This window comes from Malaclemys terrapin, chromosome 3 (genome assembly GCF_027887155.1).
Source record: "Malaclemys terrapin pileata isolate rMalTer1 chromosome 3, rMalTer1.hap1, whole genome shotgun sequence".
Taxonomy (NCBI): Eukaryota; Metazoa; Chordata; order Testudines; family Emydidae; genus Malaclemys; species Malaclemys terrapin.
The window spans coordinates 206,430,914-206,450,071 of NC_071507.1; the positions used below are offsets into that span (position 1 = coordinate 206,430,914).

At 45.5% G+C, this 19,158-nt stretch overlaps 1 protein-coding gene across 6 annotated transcripts in view; it reads left to right on the top strand.

The window, feature by feature from the left end:
- Positions 1-19,158, top strand: part of DTNB (dystrobrevin beta) — a 350,654-nt gene that overhangs the window by 183,391 nt on the left and 148,105 nt on the right. For all 6 annotated transcript variants that reach the window (XM_054022674.1, XM_054022675.1, XM_054022676.1 and 3 more), the window contains one exon: positions 9,457-9,534. In XM_054022674.1, the coding sequence (XP_053878649.1) occupies positions 9,457-9,534 (78 nt within the window). The remainder of the gene's footprint in view (positions 1-9,456; positions 9,535-19,158) is intronic.

The following is a 19,158-nucleotide window of genomic DNA, read 5'->3' on the forward strand; positions in this document are numbered from 1 at the left end:
CAGTACTCTGTCTTGCTGAGCCAGACACGCTAGCCTCCTGCAAACACAGACCCAAGTCTGAACCATGTTCTCCAAAGCTGCAGACTTAACTGAAAACAGCTTAAGAAGTGTTCCTGTCTCCAGCACCCAGATACCCAGTTCCCAATGACCTTTTGCATGAAGCATATTCCAATTACATTATATTTATGCTCATTAGCATATTTTCATAAAATCATATGGAGTGCAACGTCACAATACACTCTAGGTCTTATCTGTGGGATGGGAGTGGAGAATTGAGATGTCACGTTACTCTTTTGATATGGACAGACTTCAGACCACTCCGGGCTGAAATCACAGCCTCACCTTGCTCCTTTAGGATGAGGGGCCTACTTAATTCCCCCCTCTGTCTCCTCCAGAGGTCAGTAGCTCTGAGTTCCAGATGTAACTGATGGATTGTTCTGCTTCATCACTGAACCATTTTGCTGATGGTTTTGTGAATATTGTGACAACCTTTTGTCTACAAACACTGTTAGATTGACACCTACATTTCATTCTACCTTCACATTGTCCTCAGAGATCACGGTGATGTATATACTAATGAAGCAACAAGTGAGGAAACTGAATGATAGCGATGGAAGACTTGCTCCAAATCAGATCAGTTACATTTTAGATCATTTTTACTTTTCTTCACTGTGCTGACAGATGCAAATAAGTAATTCCTTTCCTTTACAGATCAGCAGTGTCTCAGACAGGGGAATTGTTCAGAGTGGAAGATAGTCTGGTAAATTCTGCTTGCCTTAGTTGTGTTAGAGTAGGTTTTTTGTAATCCATATGCTTTTCTGAAAAGATCCATCAAATCTGGGCTGACGGTGCCCAGCACAGTGAAGGTATTACTGAGGCTGAGTTCCTCTTATTTATTGAAGTCTTAGATGTACTGAGAGAGTTGTATCCATTGCCTATATACTGAACTCTTGTCCCCAAGGCTGACTGAAGACCTGCAAGGATTTTAGGCCTATTATTGAGGGAGATTATTCACACTTTCTTTCACCACCCTTAAATGGTGGGGAACCAGGTAGTGACATTAACACAAAATTACTGATCAATCTCAGCTTCTCACTTTTAGGGAGGATTATTGAGAATAGGTGAAGCTGAAGCAACTTCAGTGTCTTCAGGACCTTATGATCCCTACTACCTGTCTGTTTTTAGACTTGTGTTTAGTACAGACACAGTGTTATCTGTAGCTGACTCTCTCTTCTTGGCAGTAGACAAAGACGAAAAAAAGGGATCCTTGTTAATTTTTATTAATTAATTAATAATTAATTAATTATTATAGCAGTTAATCACCTGTGAGATTGTGTTGACTTGTTTTGAGAAATTGGTGAGGGCGAATGGGAAGGACCTTCAGTGGGGTTCATTTTTCCCTCTCTCAGAGATGGCCAAAGGATTGTAAAGAGAACTTTTCTTCCCCAGGAGTTTTCACATGCAGATTCCATATGGTTCCTGCTTGTCATTCTTACCTTTGATTGACTCTTACTATTTCAGCATTTTTTAGCAGGAAGCAAAGGTTTAATCAAGTCTTATTTTGAAGAGGTTATTTCTTTGCTTAATGGTGTAAGGTGCCCATACGCTGGTATGATGTATGTTTAGCTGCCACAGTGAGAGAAGCCTTAAAAACAAATGAGCAGATGACAGAAGAGATGAAGATGATAAATTATAAATATACATACCAAAATGAAAAGAACAGATAAAATAAATATTAGGATTAGAAAACACTGAATTTTGTAATGTTCCCTAAACAGTTTATTTAGGGCATTCAGCAATCATACTTCGTACTACGACATTCATGAAAAATAAAGATCCCTTTGACAAAATAGACTAATGTATTTTTAGTGCATAAAATATGCAGTCAAAAATATATCAACAACCATGGGAAAACTGTTTCCTGAACTTGGTGATAGAGACCATTGATGAGGAAAGTGCTGTAAATGGATACATTGCTAAAAATTGGCTTTCTTGAAATCTCATACCTATATACTGCTTCATTCTGTGAAATGTTTATCCCTGTCTCTGCAAATCTGTTTAGAATGGAAATAATTCTTATGACCTCGCAGTGCTAGGTGGTGCACAAATACATAGAAGGGCCTGGTCCGTGCTCTGAAGAGCTTACAAGTTCATTTCCTAAATTATTTTCTTGTGATAAGTTGGAAGGAAATTCAAGGTGGCTGCTTCTCCGGTTTGACTCTGTACTTTCTGAATCATTAAGTGACTTCTAGTTCTAGAAGTTAGAAACCTTTTTGAATATACTTGTTGGATATATATGTTACCCAGAGGTGAAAGTAAGCTGGTACGCCCCAGTAAGGCGTACCGGCAAGAGCCAATGCGCCGTACTGGGGCAGATCGGCTTCCCCAGGCAGAAATTTAAAGGGCCTGGGGCTCCCAGCGGCGGCTTGAGTCCCAAGACCTTTAAATTGCTGCCAGAGCCCTGGGGAAGTGGCGGAGGGGCTTGGGCGGCAATTTAAAGGGCCCGGGGCGCCTGCCGCAGCTACCACCCAGGGCCCTTTAAATCATCCCCAGAGCCCTGGGGTAGCTGTGGCGGGGCTCCGGCGGCTAGTTAAAGGATCCGGAGCTGTGGCAGCCGCTATCACCCTGGCTCTTAAAATAGCTGTCGGAGCCCCACTGCCGTCTTCCCAGGGCTCCGGCAGCAGAGCTCCAGGGACGATTTGAAGGGTCCGGGGCTCCGAGAGCTGCTGCCGCCCCGGGCCCTTTAAATTGTCCCCGGAGCCTGCCGGAGCCCTGGGGTAGCGGCAGCGGGGATCAGGCAGCAATTTAAAGGGCCAAGGGCTCGGCCGCCGCTACCACCCCAGGCCCTTTAACTTTCCGCCGGAGCACTGCTACCCTCTCAGGTGGTGATTTAAAGGGCTCGGGGCTCCCACTGCCGCTACCCTCTGGGGCCCTTTAAATTGCCACCCAAGCCCCACTGCTGGAGCTCTGGGGTAGCGGCGGGCCCTTTAAAGCTCTGCCAGAAGCTGGGGCCCCCTCCGATGGTGATTTAAAGGGCCCGGGGCTCCGCTGCGGTAGCAGCAGCTGGAGCCCCAGGCCCTTTAAATCACCCCCGGGGCTCCCAGCCTCTGCAGCTGGTATCTCTGGGGATGATTTAAAGGGCCCGGGGCTCCCAGCTGCTGCTACCCCAGCCCCGGGCCCTTTAAATCCTGATGTAAGTGCCTGGGGATTTAAAGGCCCCGCCTCTTCCGGTAGAGGCCACGTCCCCTCCTAAGGACTCCGGAATACCGGTGAGTCCTTTAAGTTACCCAATAGATACATGGATAGTTAAAATTCCCTGTGAGAATAGAATTCTTCAGCTTAGATGGCCTTGATACTTGATCCAGGAATTTTTTTCTTTCTTGTTCTCTTTTCCTTCTGCTCTATAGCAGATGCCCACAATTGTCTCCTTTGTTGGGGGAACTCAAGTAAGTTTCTTTTAATCAGAAGTTTTAGAATAATGGGATTGCCCTGGACTAACAGGAATGGTGCCATTTTCTTTTACTCCATCAGACTGCTTCTGCTTCAGTATTAGAGCATCCTTCTGAAGACAGCCTTTTTATTACTTCTGTTAGTACTGTGTGCATGATTACAGCACACTCCTGATTTCATGAACAAATGGCTTTTCTATCTTGGTTACATAAGGAAATGGAGTGCCATTTTAAGGATCTTCAAGTTTATTAGAATATGTTCAGTAAAATGTCTAAATGGCCCCAAGAAAAGAGCTGGACTAGGAAGGCTTTAGTGTGTGTAGTAAAGACAGAATTCTGCAAGCAGAAATCTTTTAGCCAGATGTTCATATTTAGACTTTTTTTCTCCCCTATACCATTATCACTGTGAGTGGGATTTTAGGTGGAAAATTGAGGACAGTGGTATTTATAGAACTGGAAAGAACCTATGGAGATGCCTCTTAATGAAGCTACAAAAACAACAAGGAGTCTGGTGGCACCTTAAAGACTAACAGATTTATTTGGGCATAAGCTTTCGTGAGTAAAAACCTCACTTCTTCGGATGCATAGAGTGAAAGTTACAGATGCAGGCATTATATACTGACACATGGAGAGCAGGGAGTTACTTCTCAAGTGGAGAACCAGTGTTGACAGGGCCAATTCAATCAGGGTGGATGTAGTCCACTCCCAATAATAGATGAGGAGGTGTCAATTCCAGGAGAGGAAAAGCTGCTTCTGTAGTGAGCCAGCCACTCCCAGTCCCTATTCAAGCCCAGATTAATGGTGTTGAATTTGCAAATGAATTTTAGTTCTGCTGTTTCTCTTTGAAGTCTGTTTCTGAAGTTTTTTTGTTCAATGATAGTGACTTTTAAATCTGTAATAGAATGACCAGGGAGATTGAAGTGTTCACTTACTGGCTTATGTATGTTACCATTCCTGATGTCCGATTTGTGTCCATTTATTCTTTTGCGGAGGGACTTAATGAAGCTTCTTAATGAAGCTGAGAGCAGATTGAGAATGCTGAGTTATGTCTTTTATTATGAAAGAAGTTGCCTAACAGCAGCATTATAATAAAAAAAATTGACTTTGACACCACATACCAACACAACATATATTTAAACCTTCAGAAGGTGAAAATAATTACACCCCTAATAAATGCAGTTGGTTACTGTGAGTTGCATTAATTTAAATGAATTCTGCAAAAAAAATCCCTGCACCTCATATAATATATAATGTATATTGTCATTTTCACAGACAACGAGAGAGAACATTTATGTCTGTTCTTGCACTTTTGTGGATTTTGGATATGGATGTACTGTACACTCGCCCAACAGGTTGGAAGTGCATTGGGAACTGATTATTGTTGCCTTAGTGCATATTTTGCTGAGGTTCATTTTGTTATGCTCCTTGCTTTACATCTGTCTTCACAATTCAATAACACACACATCCCACTTACTGCAAATAAATATTAGTTATACAGCAGCAGGGGTATACATTTCACTTTATGTAAAGACAGTTTATAAGGAGACAGTTTGTGTCCCAAAGAGTGCATAATATAAGCATCATGATGCATAGACAAAAATTGGGGAAGCGAGTTGTGACCCAAAAATGTTTGGGTTGTTTAGGTAAGGGGTTTTCTTGTTAGGACCCATGGAGTTAGAATTAATGGAGGAACCCTTAGATCTTCCCACCCCTCATAGTTCTTCATCTTCACCAGATGAGGCTGTCTCTCCAGAGTCCTTGTCTCCCCTCTGCCTCCCAGAGGACTTCAAAGTTTTTTCAGGACCCCATGAGGTGGTGGCCAGTTCTTTAGGGGTACAGGTGGAACTTGTGCAAGAGAATCTACACACTTTCCTAAATATAAGACTCCTGCCCCAGGAAGTGGTGTGCTTCCTGTCAGTGAAAACTCTGGTAGACTCCAGCCAAGCAAGTGGACAGATGATACCAAGTCCCTCAATAAGATTTTGTCTGTTTCTTTACCCATCTAATTCCTGATTCTTTGGTGGTTTAATGAGAGGTCCCATCAATCCCATCTTAAGGCCACTCCCAAAGATAAGACATTTAAGAGACTGATTTATACGGCCAAACGGTTTATTCTACTGCCACTCTTCAAATAAGTGTTGCTCATTAATAGGTTCTTTTGTCAAAATCTAACTTTATTAATTTCTCTGCCATTTCTAAATTTGCTGACAAATTGTCAGAGGAATATAAAGAACAGTTTTTAGTTTTGGTTTCAGAGGGATATCTTACAGCTCATGCATACCTCAAGGCAGCAATAGATGCTGCTGATATGGCTTTGCATTCTGTGGTCACTGCAATCGCCATGCAGCGTTATTCTTCACTCCAGGCTTCTGGCGTTCCAAGGGAGCTGCAGAACACCATAGAAGGCTTACCTTTTGAGGGTTCTAAACTGTGTTCTGCTAAAACAGATGGCACTGTGCACACGCTGAAAGACTCCCGTGCGATAGTTCAGTTGTTAGGAATTTATACTTTGGTTACCAAGAGGAAACAGTTTAGTCCATAATCTTACTCCAGGCCTTCTTTCCCACAGAGATCATTCCCAGTATACCTCTAAGAGAAAGTCAGTGTTGAGGTCTCCAGCCCTCTTCGTCAGCAGGAGTCCCTTCTCACCAGACAGCTGCAACTTCCAAACTTCTTGGTCACGGACAGCATATCAACTATATCTCCTCCCTTTGGCTGATGTCTGTTCCTTTTCCACGGTGCTTGGGAAAGCATCACATCAGACAACTGGGTGCTCAGCCCATCAAAGGAGGGTTATGTTATCCAATGAACTTCCTCTCTTCTCCCAACCCACCCTCCCTGTCCTTTCAGGGACACTTCTCACAAGACTATTACTTCAAGAACTATGATCTCTAGAATTGGAAGTGATGAAAGAAGGTCCTTACTAACACAGAAGAAATGGCTTCTATTCCCATTACTTCCTGCTCCCAAGCAATCTGGTGGCCTTGTGCCATTCTAGATCTAAGAAAGCAAGTTCAGGATGGTCTGCTTGCTTCTATTATCCCTTCCCCGGAGATTGGAAATTTGTGTGGTACCCTCAGTTTACAGAACTCATACTTCCATGTGGCGATACATCCTTGCCATAGGAAGTACAGGTCTGTCGCATCTTACACGCATTTAACATGCGCAATTTCAGCTTTACGCGGTCGGCAAAAACAAAAGAGAAAAATAACAATTTTAATACTGTACCTGTAGTGCGGGCGATTTCGCCCGCCATTGAACTCAATGTAATTTTGACTATATGTGGTTTTCGCTGTATGTGCTAACCGCGGAACGGAACCCCCGCGTAAGATGAGACTCGCCTGTACCTTTGATTCATAGCAGGTACCAACTATTACCAGTACACAGTGCTTCTCTTCAGACAGTCATCAGCCTCAAGGGTCTTCACCTAGTACATGGCAGCAGTAGCATCCCACCTCTGCCATTTGAGCGTTCAAATTTTCCTTACCCAAATGATTGGTTAGTTCGTGGAGCATCAAGAGAACTTGCCCAAAACGGTATCCTAGTCATCAAACAGCTATTTTCCCATCTGCACCCGAAACTAAATTCGGACAAATCATAGTTACAACCAACACAACTCATAGAAGCAGACCTCGATGGCGTGACCACTATGGCTTACCTTTCAGGGAAGGTTTCAGTCTGTAGCCTTTCTCTCAGAAAGTCTCAAATCCAACTCATTGACATCAGTGCATGCCTGCCTTCAGCTCCAGGCCACGTGGCCTCATGCACGTACATAACTGCATGCCAGATTTCACCTTCGCTGTCTACAGGTGTGGCTCCATTTGGTATATCATCCTTTTAGACACCCCTTGGGCATGCAGCTTTGTGTACCTGCATGAGTGTTTCAGTCTCTCAACTGGTGCTAGAACCCCGAACAATGTGCACAAAGAAGTGCCATTTTTGTCCCCAGAACCAGCTATGATTCTGGAAAGTTGTCTATCAAAGTTTGGGGAGTCCATCTCAGCCAACTACAGACAAAACCTCTTTGGTCACCTCAGGAAGTTTCACCTCCATATAAACGTATTAGAGCTCCAAACTATTCTTCGGGTCTGCAAAATGTTTGTCGAGCATCAGGAACCAGGTGGTACAAGTTCTTACATAGAACACTACTATCTTGTTCTATCTGAACAAGCAGGGAGGTGCAAAATAGCTTCAACTGTACCAAGAAGCTATTCTTTTATGGAATTTATGCATTTGCCTCAATGTTTCCCTGAAGGCTTTTCATGAGTGGTCAGTCAGGAAGGATGTTCCGCTTCAGATCTTCCACCACAGGGGGTACCAAGCAATAGGCTTGTTTGCAACCAACCTGAATAACAAGTGCATAATATTTTGCTCCAGGACAGGCCACTGTCTGGGTTCCATCACAGCTGCCTTTCTTCTTCCATGGTCCATTCATCTCCTATGTCTGGTTGAGTTCCTCTTATTCTGAAGGTACTCAGGAAGCTGAAAAGAGACAAACCAATATTAATCCTTATTGCATCAGTATGGCCAAGAAAATATTGGTTCATGGACCAATATCATCTTTCTGTCTGGTCACCGATAACTTTACCACTGATGGAGTATCTTCTGTCTAAGAACCAAGGCAAGATTCTACATCCCAACCTCCAGTGTCTCCATCTTACAGCACAGATCATTTCTGGTTGAATTCCCATGAGAAATTGTGCTCCTGAGGGGTTCAGAAATGTTGGTGAATAGCAGAAAATAATTCACTAGACAAAGAGCAACATGCTCCACAAAATGGAAGAGATTTTTGATCTGGGTGCAATCTCAACATATATCGCCCCATCTCACGGCAGTTGCAGATGTGCTGGACTATTTGTTTCCCCTGAAATCATCAGGCCTTTTGATTAGTTCTGTGAGAGTTCACCTGGCTTCCATTTCTGTGCTACATTCACCAGTGATGGGTTTTCCATTTTCTCTCACCCTCTTGTTTCCAATTCTTGAAAGGTCTAGTCACTATTGTTATTGTCTATGAAGATGGCTTTTCTGGTGGCGATTGCTTCTACTAGGATGGTTTCAGAACTTCATGTCCTTCTGGCTTGTGCTCCTTTTGTGGTTTTCCATAAAGGCAAAGGTTTCCCTTAGACCACACCCTAAGTTTATGCCTAAAGCATAACCATTGCCTGAAGCAAACTCTTCATTTGCCAGTGTTTTTCCCCCCAAAGCCCCATTCTTCTAAAGCTAAAGAAATACTTCATGTTTGTGGAGCAATGCTCCAGTAGCTGATATCTGCAAGGAAGTGACATGGTCGCTTGTACATCCTTGTTCTGCTTACTATACCATCAGTCAGGCCTCTCGAAATGATGCCACTTTGGCAAGTTGGTGCTATAGTCTCTGTTCAGATGATTCGAAGTCCCTCCACCTACAAGGGAACTGCTGATGAGTCACCTGCTGTGTAATGTATATGTGCACAATCACTCAGAGTTTTAAAAAGAAGTTACTTATGCATATAGTAACTGTGGTTCTTCAACATACATTTTACATTGCACATACATACATTCCACGACCCTCCCAACTTCCCTGCTACATTGAACATTACATATGGCAGTGCGAAGGAACAATGAGGGAAGTGGTGACCACGCCTCTTTTATGCCCTTGCCTGAGAGCATGAGAAGAGCAGGAACACATGTGTCTCCTAGTTGTACTGCAGGCAGAAATCCAACTCAAGTGCATTGGGCGCACAAACACCTGCTGTGGAATGTATATGTGCACAACATATTGAAGAACAACAGTTACCGTGCATATAAATAACCGTTTTTACCCTCATTTTAACCTGACTCATGAATTCTTTAAGGCAATCTGAACACAACACCCCTACCTATGTAGAGACTGCTGTTACTTAGCCATTTGAATTAGTTGTACCTTTGACCTAATGTTCTTATACAGAATAATAGTTTTGTTTTCACCTTTATGTGTATTTACTGCTGTTTTTTAATCATTAACATGGAATACGTTATTTCTATTTTAGTCCTCCTCGACCTCTGACAAACATGAACGACACCATGGTTACCCATATGTCCTCCGGAGCACCCACTCCAACAAAAAGGTAGCTATACCTCACTACATTTACTGTTTACATCTTTGCAAGCGGTATAAATAGAATGAATTTTGCGTCACTGTTCGTGTTCTGACTTGTTTCAAACACTGCTCCGAGTGTGTCTGAGGTTCATAAAAAAAGGGTTGATTGCCGCTGCTGCTTTTTGATCTCTTTTTAAAGAGCTATTTTCTTGTACTGAATAATTTTTACTACAGAAATATGACTGAACTAGCTGGTGCTAAAGTTTTATAGAGGGTATTTCCTCCAAAGCCGTTCAGAAAGACCGGTCTTGCTGTTTTATTGGCTTTGTTAATGCCTGTTCTTCACACAAAGTAGAAACCAATTGCGTAGTTGCTTTTGAGATTCCCGAGACCTGATCTACACGGGGTGGTTAGTTCATATTGCGTGTGACGCACAGTGGTTAGTGCGCAATATGTGAGCTGTACTAATAGTGTGCACACAGGACAACTGTGCACTACGGAGCAGATGATGTGGCTGTACCAGCGGCTCCTCCAGCAGCAGCAGAGGAGGAGGACAAGGAAGACGAGGAGGACACCGAGCAACTGCTATTTCACAAGCTCTTCTTGGAGCAGCTTCACAGCGCTGTTTTGGGGCTTGGGAAATCAGCGTCAGTTGATGAGAGAAGATAGTTCTGCAGACCTGGAATGTTCAGCAGAATTTGGTGACAGAATTTCAGGATGGTTGTGATGGGGCATCTGCCCTACACTGGCCTATAAAGGGTTATTAGAGCCCAAGGGAGACTGCACAAAAGGAGCGAGGAGCAGCCAATTAAGGCCAGGTTGGCCCATACAAGAAGGACTGCAGAGCAGAGCCGCTTCAGTCACGCCCTGGAGCTTGAGGGAGGGAGGGAGGAGGACTGGCTGCCTTGCAGGCTGAAGGCAGCAAGCACCCTGGATAGAGCAGTGCTACAGGCAGAGACTGGGGGAGCTAAAGACAGCCCCTGGCGGGCTGCAGGGATCTGCAGGCCGAGACCCTGAAGCAAGGGCAAATAGGGTGCTGAGGCCACAGGGAAATGGCCCAGGGAAATCTACTGAGGAGTCGGAGAGGATGCAGCAAGTGGCAGCCATCTACAGAATCCCTGGGCCGGGACCTGGAGTAGTAGGTGGGCCCAGGTTTCTCCCCTCCCACCCCCCGCCTTGCCACTGAAGAAGTGGCCAATTGGCTGCAGTAGCCACTGAGGGAAGTGGCTGGACAGCGGACTGTGATACTGTCCCCTGGAAGTGGGGGAGCACAAAGTGCGGCGCAGCCGGAGGGCTGTGTCCTAAAGAGGACGCTGCAGTCCTTGGAGTGACGTGGGTCCTGGAGCAGAAGTGACGGTGGCTGGACAGCACCAGAAGAGGGTGCACTGGTGAACAGAGCTAATCCCCAGGAGAGCCAGCAGGAGGCGCCACAGTGGTGAGTGAACCCCATCACAATGGTGAAGACAACCTGAGATCAGTGCTGAACTAGCCCTGGAGCCGCAGCAGCCCCGGACCAGCAGGCAGTGCCCCACACCCATTGAGAAGCATGTCACCATTGCCATCTGGAAGCCAACCACCCCCAAATGTTACCAGTCTATAGCCAGCCAATTTGGCATTGGGAGATCACTGGTGGGTCCATTGTGAGGCAGGTATGTGATGTCATGCGTAAGGTACCATTGTATTGGTTTTTAAAGCTTGGTGATGCTCAGGAAATTTTTGATGGCATTGCATGCATGGGGTTCCCAAACTGGGTTGGGGTAATTGATGGGACCCATGTCCCTATGTTTTGCCCCCCACACCAGGGCTCAGAGTTTATAAACAGAAAGGAGTATTTCTACATGGTTGCTCCGAGGCCTGGTTGACTACCATGACATGTTCACAAACATAAATGCAGAGTGGTGTAGAAAGGTCCACAATGCTAGGATCTTTCAGAATGCTGCTCTGTTTACCTTAAAGAATAAAGGAGACTTTTCCCCCAGGACCACTATGAACACTAATGTTGTGGAGAATCCTCTGGTTATCCTGGGAGACCCGGTTTATCCTCTGCTTCCCTGGCTAATGAAGCAATTCACAGACCACTTGCACAGGAGGAAGGAACTGTTTAACTAGTGCCTCAGTATGACAGTGGAGTATGTATTTGGCGATCTGAAGAGAAGGTTTCAGAATGGTAGCCATGTTGGTCAGTATCAGCAAAAACAACGAGGAGTCCTCGTGGCACCTTAGACTCTAACAAATTTATTTGGGCATAAGCTTTCGTGGGCTAAAGCCCATTTCATCAGATGCATGGAGTGGAAGAAGGTGGCTCTCTTTATGGGCTAACTTGCCTAGGATTATAGCTACATGTTGTATTTTGCAAAATAGCTGTGAGAGTAAAGGAGAATGAGTGGCGGAGACTTGCTCAGCGGTTTAAGCAGCCAGTTGAAAATGGAAACAGCCATGGCAATACTATCAGGGATGCATATTGCTCTTACTTTGAGTCTCAGGCCTGACAATGTGCAGCTGTACATCCAGCTATTATCCCGGGGAGTAGTGGGGAGAATGGATTGTGAGCATTGGAGTGTCTTTTATGGGTGGTAGAAGTGGCACATTATGGCACTCCTTATTTTATCATGTCTGTGCTTTTATACTTTTAGAAAAACCTATGACATGCAAAATTTCCGTTTTTTTTTCTGTGTACCATGCTGTCACTGATCCCCAGCATGCCCCAGCTTTTAAACAGTCCCTTGGAGGAACCACTTCAGTATGCCAGACCCCCAAGGGGCCCAACTCTTCCTTTAGGGTAGGACATAGCCTCAATGCCTCTGAGACTGAGCTTCTGGGCTCCGGTACTCCTGCTTTGAACAGTGAGCTCTGCCCGGGCGTCCAGGGATCAATGCACCTCCACAAGGAGGTTCAGTGTTACCAGGCAGCCTTTTCAAAACAGAGCAGGATTTATCAGCCAGCTGGAACACAGCTCCGGGAAGTGGCAGAGAAATAAATGTTAAGATGTAGTCCATTCTGGCCAAGCAAGCTCTCCTCACAGCTACGCTACCGTGGAATCCATTTTTGGCTCTCTCTCCCTCTCTCTTCGGCAATTCCTCGTGAGAGCTGCTGTCTGTCTCCCAAAAGCCTCTTATCCCAGCCACATGACACCTTTCATGCTGAGTTCACGCATCCTGCCTGCTGGAGTTTCCCATGTATAAGTGTCAGTTGTTCAGTCCTTACGTCTCCCATTGTCTTTGAGGACCCTCCATCAATATGGGTCAGTTTCAGTCAGTGCTTGCTTAATGACGCATTCATTCCATCCCAATCAGTAATGTAAGACAATACCGTATGTTTCCTGCTCTGCCCCAAGAACAGCTTTTTAACCTTTTCCACCCACTCGGTAGCAATGCAAAGTACAGAGGGAAACTAAGGCTCACATAGGAATCACAGAAAATTCCCACTTTGTCACACATGCATTGCCAAGTCCTTTTGGATGTATTTTAAAGGTTTTTATTATTAAAAACAATTTGTTATGTAACAACCAAAAATAATTTTTTTATTAAAATAACAATGGAACACAGCTTTGAAGTGGCACCGTGCAGGGGAAGGCAGCACACAACAACAGCAGGCTCCAATTCACAGGTGAATATACATCTTGCCTCTGTCTCTTCTTGTTCTTCTGCCTTCTGGTGTCGAGGCTCAAAGTTCCAGATGTGTTTCATGGCACGAAAGAGCTGGGCTCTCAGGGGCGATTGTTCTTGCTGCCCTGAGCTTCAGCTGGGGAGAGGAGTGGTATCTGGTAGCACAGCTGCAAGGTTTCATTGGGGGAACATATGCTGGTGTTCCCAGTACTCTGTATCGTCCAGGGGTTGCAGAACATGGCTGGGTCCTGGCTGAGGGCACTGGAATGTCTGTGTGCTGCAACAGAGCATTCTGAGTCTATGTTGCTTCCAGGAGTTGCCACTGCATCTCCCTGTCTTTCTCTACAGTGACTTTTGCCATGGCCACGCTGCCTCTGGCCACTGCAATACTTTCTCTGGTATTTCTCAGATCCAATCTCCAGCTTGCTATTCATAGATTCTAGGACTGGAAGGGACCTCAAGAGGTCATCGAGTCCAGTCCCCTGCCCGCATGGCAGGACCAAATACTGTCTAGACCATCCAATTGTTTTCCAGTTCTTTCCCCTCAGCTTAGCAAGCTGCTCAGAGCTTGATAAAGGCCTTGTCTTTGAGGGTCTGGCCACGGCAGGCACTGTGGCTGCAGGAGTAGGGAAGAAAAAACAAGGAGTTATTGTTCATATGAAACACATGAGGCGAGCAGCCTTCAGTGGTGAAAGAAGTGGTTCAGGACTATTTAGAAAAGCTGGACATGCACAAGTCCATGGGGCCGGATCTAATGCATCTGAGGGGGCTGAGGGAGTCGGCTGATGTGATTGCAGAGCCTTTGCTCATTATCTTTGAAAATTCATGGCGATTGGGGGAGGTCCCGGATGATTGGAAAAAGACAAACATAGTGCCCATATTTAAAAAAGAGCAGAAAGAGAACCCGGGGAACTACAGACCGGTCAGCCTCACTTCAGTCCCTGGCAAAATCATGGAGCAGGTCCTCAAGAAATCCATTTTGAAGCACTTGTAGGAGAGGAAGGTGATCAGGAACAGTCAACATGGATTCACCAAGGGCAAGTCATGTCTGACCAACCTGATTGCCTTCTATGATGAGATAACTGGCTCTGTGGATATGGGGAAAGCGGTAGATGTGATATATCTTGATTTTAGCAAAGCTTTTGATACGGTCTCCCACAGTATTCTTGCCAGCAAGTTAAAAAAGTACGGATTGCATGAATGGACTATAAGTTGGTGTGGCAGAGCTCTAACCCTGTCCCTGTGGATTCCACATTTCCAGGCGATTTATGCTATCCTCAGTGGCTCACTGTGACCCTCCACGTAGCCCTTCTCTCTCTAGGGCCAGGGTTACAGTCTGCTGAGCCCTTTTCATCATAAGCCAGGAAGAAGGTTGGTGAGAGAACTCCCACAGTTTCTGTCGTCCCTAGGGGCTTATTCCAGAACAGTTTAGCCTCCTTTCCTGACAGGGGCCTGTCTTCCCCTCCCAGGAGGTGTTTCTGTAGTGGCAGGTTTGGGGGAACCCGGGCCCACCCTCTACTCCGGGTTCCGGCCCAGAGACCCTAATGGCAGCAGCTGTTGGCAGTCGACCTTTCACCGCCAGAGCTGCCACATTTCCCTGGGCCACTTCCCCACAGCTTCCCCCCTTCTCTCTCTCAACGCCTTCTTCACCCTTACCTTAGGGCTCCCTTTCCAGTGGCTTGAGGGTGTCTTCATTACCTAGCCCTTCAGCCACACTTCCTCTCCTCTGGCTCCCTGACTCTCCTCGGCCTGATTGGAGTGAGCCCTTTTATAGTATCAGAGGGGCCTTAATTAGAGTCAGGTGGTCACATTAGCTTAACGGCCTCACCTGACTCTTTGCAGGCTAACTGGAGTCATGTGTCCACCCTAGCCTGGAGCAGCCCCTGCTCTGGTCAGTCAGGGAACAGAAAACTGCTTATCCAGTGGCCAGTAAATTTGCCTTCTACTACTTTTCTGTACCCAACTGGCCTGGGTCTATCACAGTGGATAGAAAGCTGGCTAGATTGTCGGGCTCAATGGGTAGTGATCAATGGCTCGATGTCTAGTTGGCAGCCAGTATCAAGCAGAGTGCCCCAGGAGTCGATCCTGGGGCCGGTTTTGTTCAACATCTTTATTAATGATCTGGATGATGGGATTAATTGCACCCTCAGCAAGTTCGCAGATGACACTAAGCTGCGGGGAGAGGTAGATACACTGGAGGGTAGGGATAGGGTCCAGAGTGACCTAGACAAATTGGAGGATTAGGCCAAAATAAATCTGATGAGGTCCAACAAGGAAAGTGCAGAGTCATGCACTTAGGAAGAAAGAATCCCATGCACCGCCACAGGCTGGGGACCGACTGGCTAAGCAGCAGTTCTGCAGAAAAGGACCTGGGGATTACAATGAATATTGCCAGCAGATCAAGGGAAGTGATTATTCCCCTCTATTCGACACTGGTGAGGCCACACCTGGAGTACAGCATCCAGTTTTGGTCCCCCCATGACAAAAGGGATTTGGACAAATTGGAGAGAGTCCAGCGGAGGGCAACGAAAATGATTAGGGGACTGGGGCACATGACTTACGAGGAGAGGCTGAGGGAACTGGGGTTATTTAGTCTGCAGAAGAGAAGAGTGACGGGGGATTTGATAGCAGCCTTCAACTACCTGAAGGGGGGTTCCAAAGAGGATGGAGCTCGGCTGTTCTCAGTGGTGGCAGATGACAGAACAAGAAGCAATGGTTTCAAGTTGCAGTGGGGGAGGTCTAGGTTGGATATTAGGAAACACTATTTCACTAGGAGGGTGGTGAAGCACTGGAATGGGTTACCTGCGGAGGTGGTGGAATCTCCATCCTTAGAAGTTTTTAAGGCCTGGCTTGACAAGGCCTTGGTTGGGATGATTTAGTTGGTGTTGGTCCCGCTTTGAGCAGGGTATTGGACTAGATGACCTCTGAGGTCTCTTCCATCCCTAATATTCTATGATTCTATGATATTCCAGAGAGGCTGTGGTAGCATTTTAACATGTATTTCTTGTTTCCGCTCCCTGAGATTCTTCCCAGACTTGGGAGCACCTCAGAGGTGGTAAGGAGTGTGTGCAGGGGGTCTATCTTGGGACTTTGGGGTTTGTAGATGTGCCTTGAAGGCTGTGAGGTTTTGGGGATTATGGTCCCAGTTTGGCTTTGCAGTTTAAGCTGTGCCTTGGAGATGCTTATATGGTGTCGGAAGGGTCAATGGACAGAATCTGGAGGCAAACTGGATCATAATCCCCTCTGTGTTGATAACGTTACACTGAGGTGGGTGACTAGGAGGCAGAGAATGGCCTTAATCAGAAAGGCAAAGGGCAGCCCAGAGAGACAAGGTGTGAAGTTACTCACCAAGATGGTCCCTCTCTTCCCACCAGAAGCACTTCATGGGAATTGTAAGCTATCTCGGGGAGCAAACAACTGCACAGCTATCCCACATAACATTTGGATCAAAATCAAACAATTTCTCAGTCTAAGATTCTGCTTTATCTCCCCTGCAGACATGCTGAAATTGCAGAGAAAAATAGATGGGGTTCTGCACTGATTGTTCAAAGCCTTAACTTAGTCTTTTTCTGTGTAAAGCTATCAGAAGCCATTAAGAGTTGTACAGCTATGCTATCCTTAGGGTAAACATATTTTCCTGTACAAATGCCTGTTATGAGGCATATATACCTCAGCAACAAGCTGTAGTTTTAGTACCTTTGCAGCATGCAATACCCATATCTACCTCATGGAAATGGAGAATACTAACCAAATTTTTTTCTCTTCTAACTACTATCTCAATAAACTGTTGAATTTCACACAACTGAATATTTTCATTATTTGAATATGCTGCGGGAGGCAGGTTGGGGTAGAGGCTCTTATGTCTCATGAGGTTGTGGCTGTGCCCTGTTTCTGGCTGTTGTTTTGGGGCAGGAGGGTGGGTGTTCGCCGAGCAGGACAGATGAGTGGTAGGAAAAGGAAAATAGGTAGATGGGGTATGTGCCTTCCATGGCATAGGCTTTTAAACAGTCGATAATCAGGACTTTAGCATGAGACAGAAGCTGATTGCCCAGCAGGTCCAGCTGCCATTTCTAAAATGTGAACGGCAGCTGGTGAACCAATGAAGGGGAACAGTGTGGGCTGAGGGAGGGAGGTGGGGGCTGAAGACTGGGAAGGGCTCACATCTGCCAACAACTTAAATAACTCCTCTCCCTCCCAGGCATTTATCCCTCTGATGTATTTTGAATGCAGTCATATCTCCCCGCAGTCTTCTTTTGGTTAGGTTAAACAAGCCAAGCTCTTTGAGTCTCCTCTCATAAGGTAGGTTTTCCATTCCTCAGATCATCCTAATAGCCATTCTCTGCACCTGTTCCAGTTTGAATTCATCTTTCTTAAACATGGAAGATCAGAGTTGCGCACAGTATTCTACATGAGGTCTCACCAGTGCCTTGTATAATGGTGCTAATACTTCCCAGTCCCTACTGGAAATACCTCACCTGATGCATCCTAGGACTGCAGTAGCTTTTTTCATAGCCACATCACATTGGCAGCTCCTAGTCATCCTGTGATCAACCAATGAATCCAGGTCTTTCTCCTCCTCTGTTGCTTCCAACTGATAAGGCCCCAGCTTATAGCAAAAATTCTTGTTGTTAGTCCCTAAATACATGACTTTGCACTATTAAATTACATCCCATTTCTATTACTCCAGTTTACAAGATCATCCAGATCTTCTTGTATGATATTCCGGCCCTCCTCCATATTAGCAATACCTCCCAACTTTGTGTCATCCACAAATTTTATTAGCGCACTCTTACTTTTTGTGCCAAGGTCAGTAATGAAAATGTTCAATCAGATTGGTCCCCAAACCAATCCCTGAGGAACTCCACTAATAACCTCTATCCAGTCTGACAGTTCACCTGTCAGTATGACCCGGTGTAGTCGCCCCTTTTTCCCAGATGTTCTAAAGGCTGCTGGAGTATATTACCATAATGCTGATCTATTGGAATCTAGGTGTAAATGGCACTGTGCCAGGCTTTAAACAGGAGAAGGGTCATCTGGTCAACCTGACCCCAGAGTAGTGGAGGTCACACAGGTAAACAGACAGTTCTTCTTCAAGTCATGTCCCTCTGGGTGCTCCACTTCAGGCAGTTGTGTGCCCCTGCACTCTAATTGAAGAATTTCAACAGCAGTGTCCGGTTGAGCCCCACGTGCGCTCTCCCCATCTCACGCCATCAGTGGTGGTTAATTAGCGCTATGCAACCAACCCCACCCTCCGTTCCTTCTCTACCACAGAGAACCTTGTGAGAACCCCGAAGTAGAGGGGAGGAGGCTGGGTAGTGGAGCACCCACAGGGACACACATCTCAAAGAACCTCAGTTACTGCACAAGGTGAGTAACTTTCCCTTCTTCAAGTGATGTCCCTGTTTGTGGGATAGTAGTTAGAGGACTGCAAAAATAGTGCATGGCAGCACTTCATGTACGCAAACAACAGCTGACACTAACTCAATTTGCATCAGATTTAGTACACTTTGAAAGAGAACTCCAGAGCCCATGATAAATGCGGAGTTAGTGCACTCTAAGGAATTGATCATGTATATGGAGATATTTTCAGACCAGACTAAGCTCCCTGTAAAGACAAACCCTGAGTCTAAAGATCGTTCAAATTTGAGCTAAGTTGGGATTTCCGTTCACTAGCTTTATATTTGTAAGTTAATGTATGCATGTGCATATGCAGACACGCTCAGAAAATCAGTTGATCATGTATTTGTTTCTTTTGTTCTTGTTGAAGTATGTTTTGCCAGTACATGAGAGTCTCCAGTGAATCACAGTCTCCTACTTGTCCAAAGCTATATATCAATTAATATTCCCTGCAGGGAATGAGAAACTAAACTTAAAAGGATCTTCATATATTTTATTGACGAGGTATATGAAAGAGGCAAGGAAAATCCCTCAGGTCACTGCTGTAACCTAATTTCCAGCAGCAGTCACTCAGACAAAACAATACAACCTCCCGAGTAGTTCTCTTCTACTTTCCAGGAGAAAATAAGTGTGTTGCTGTTGTACCTCTG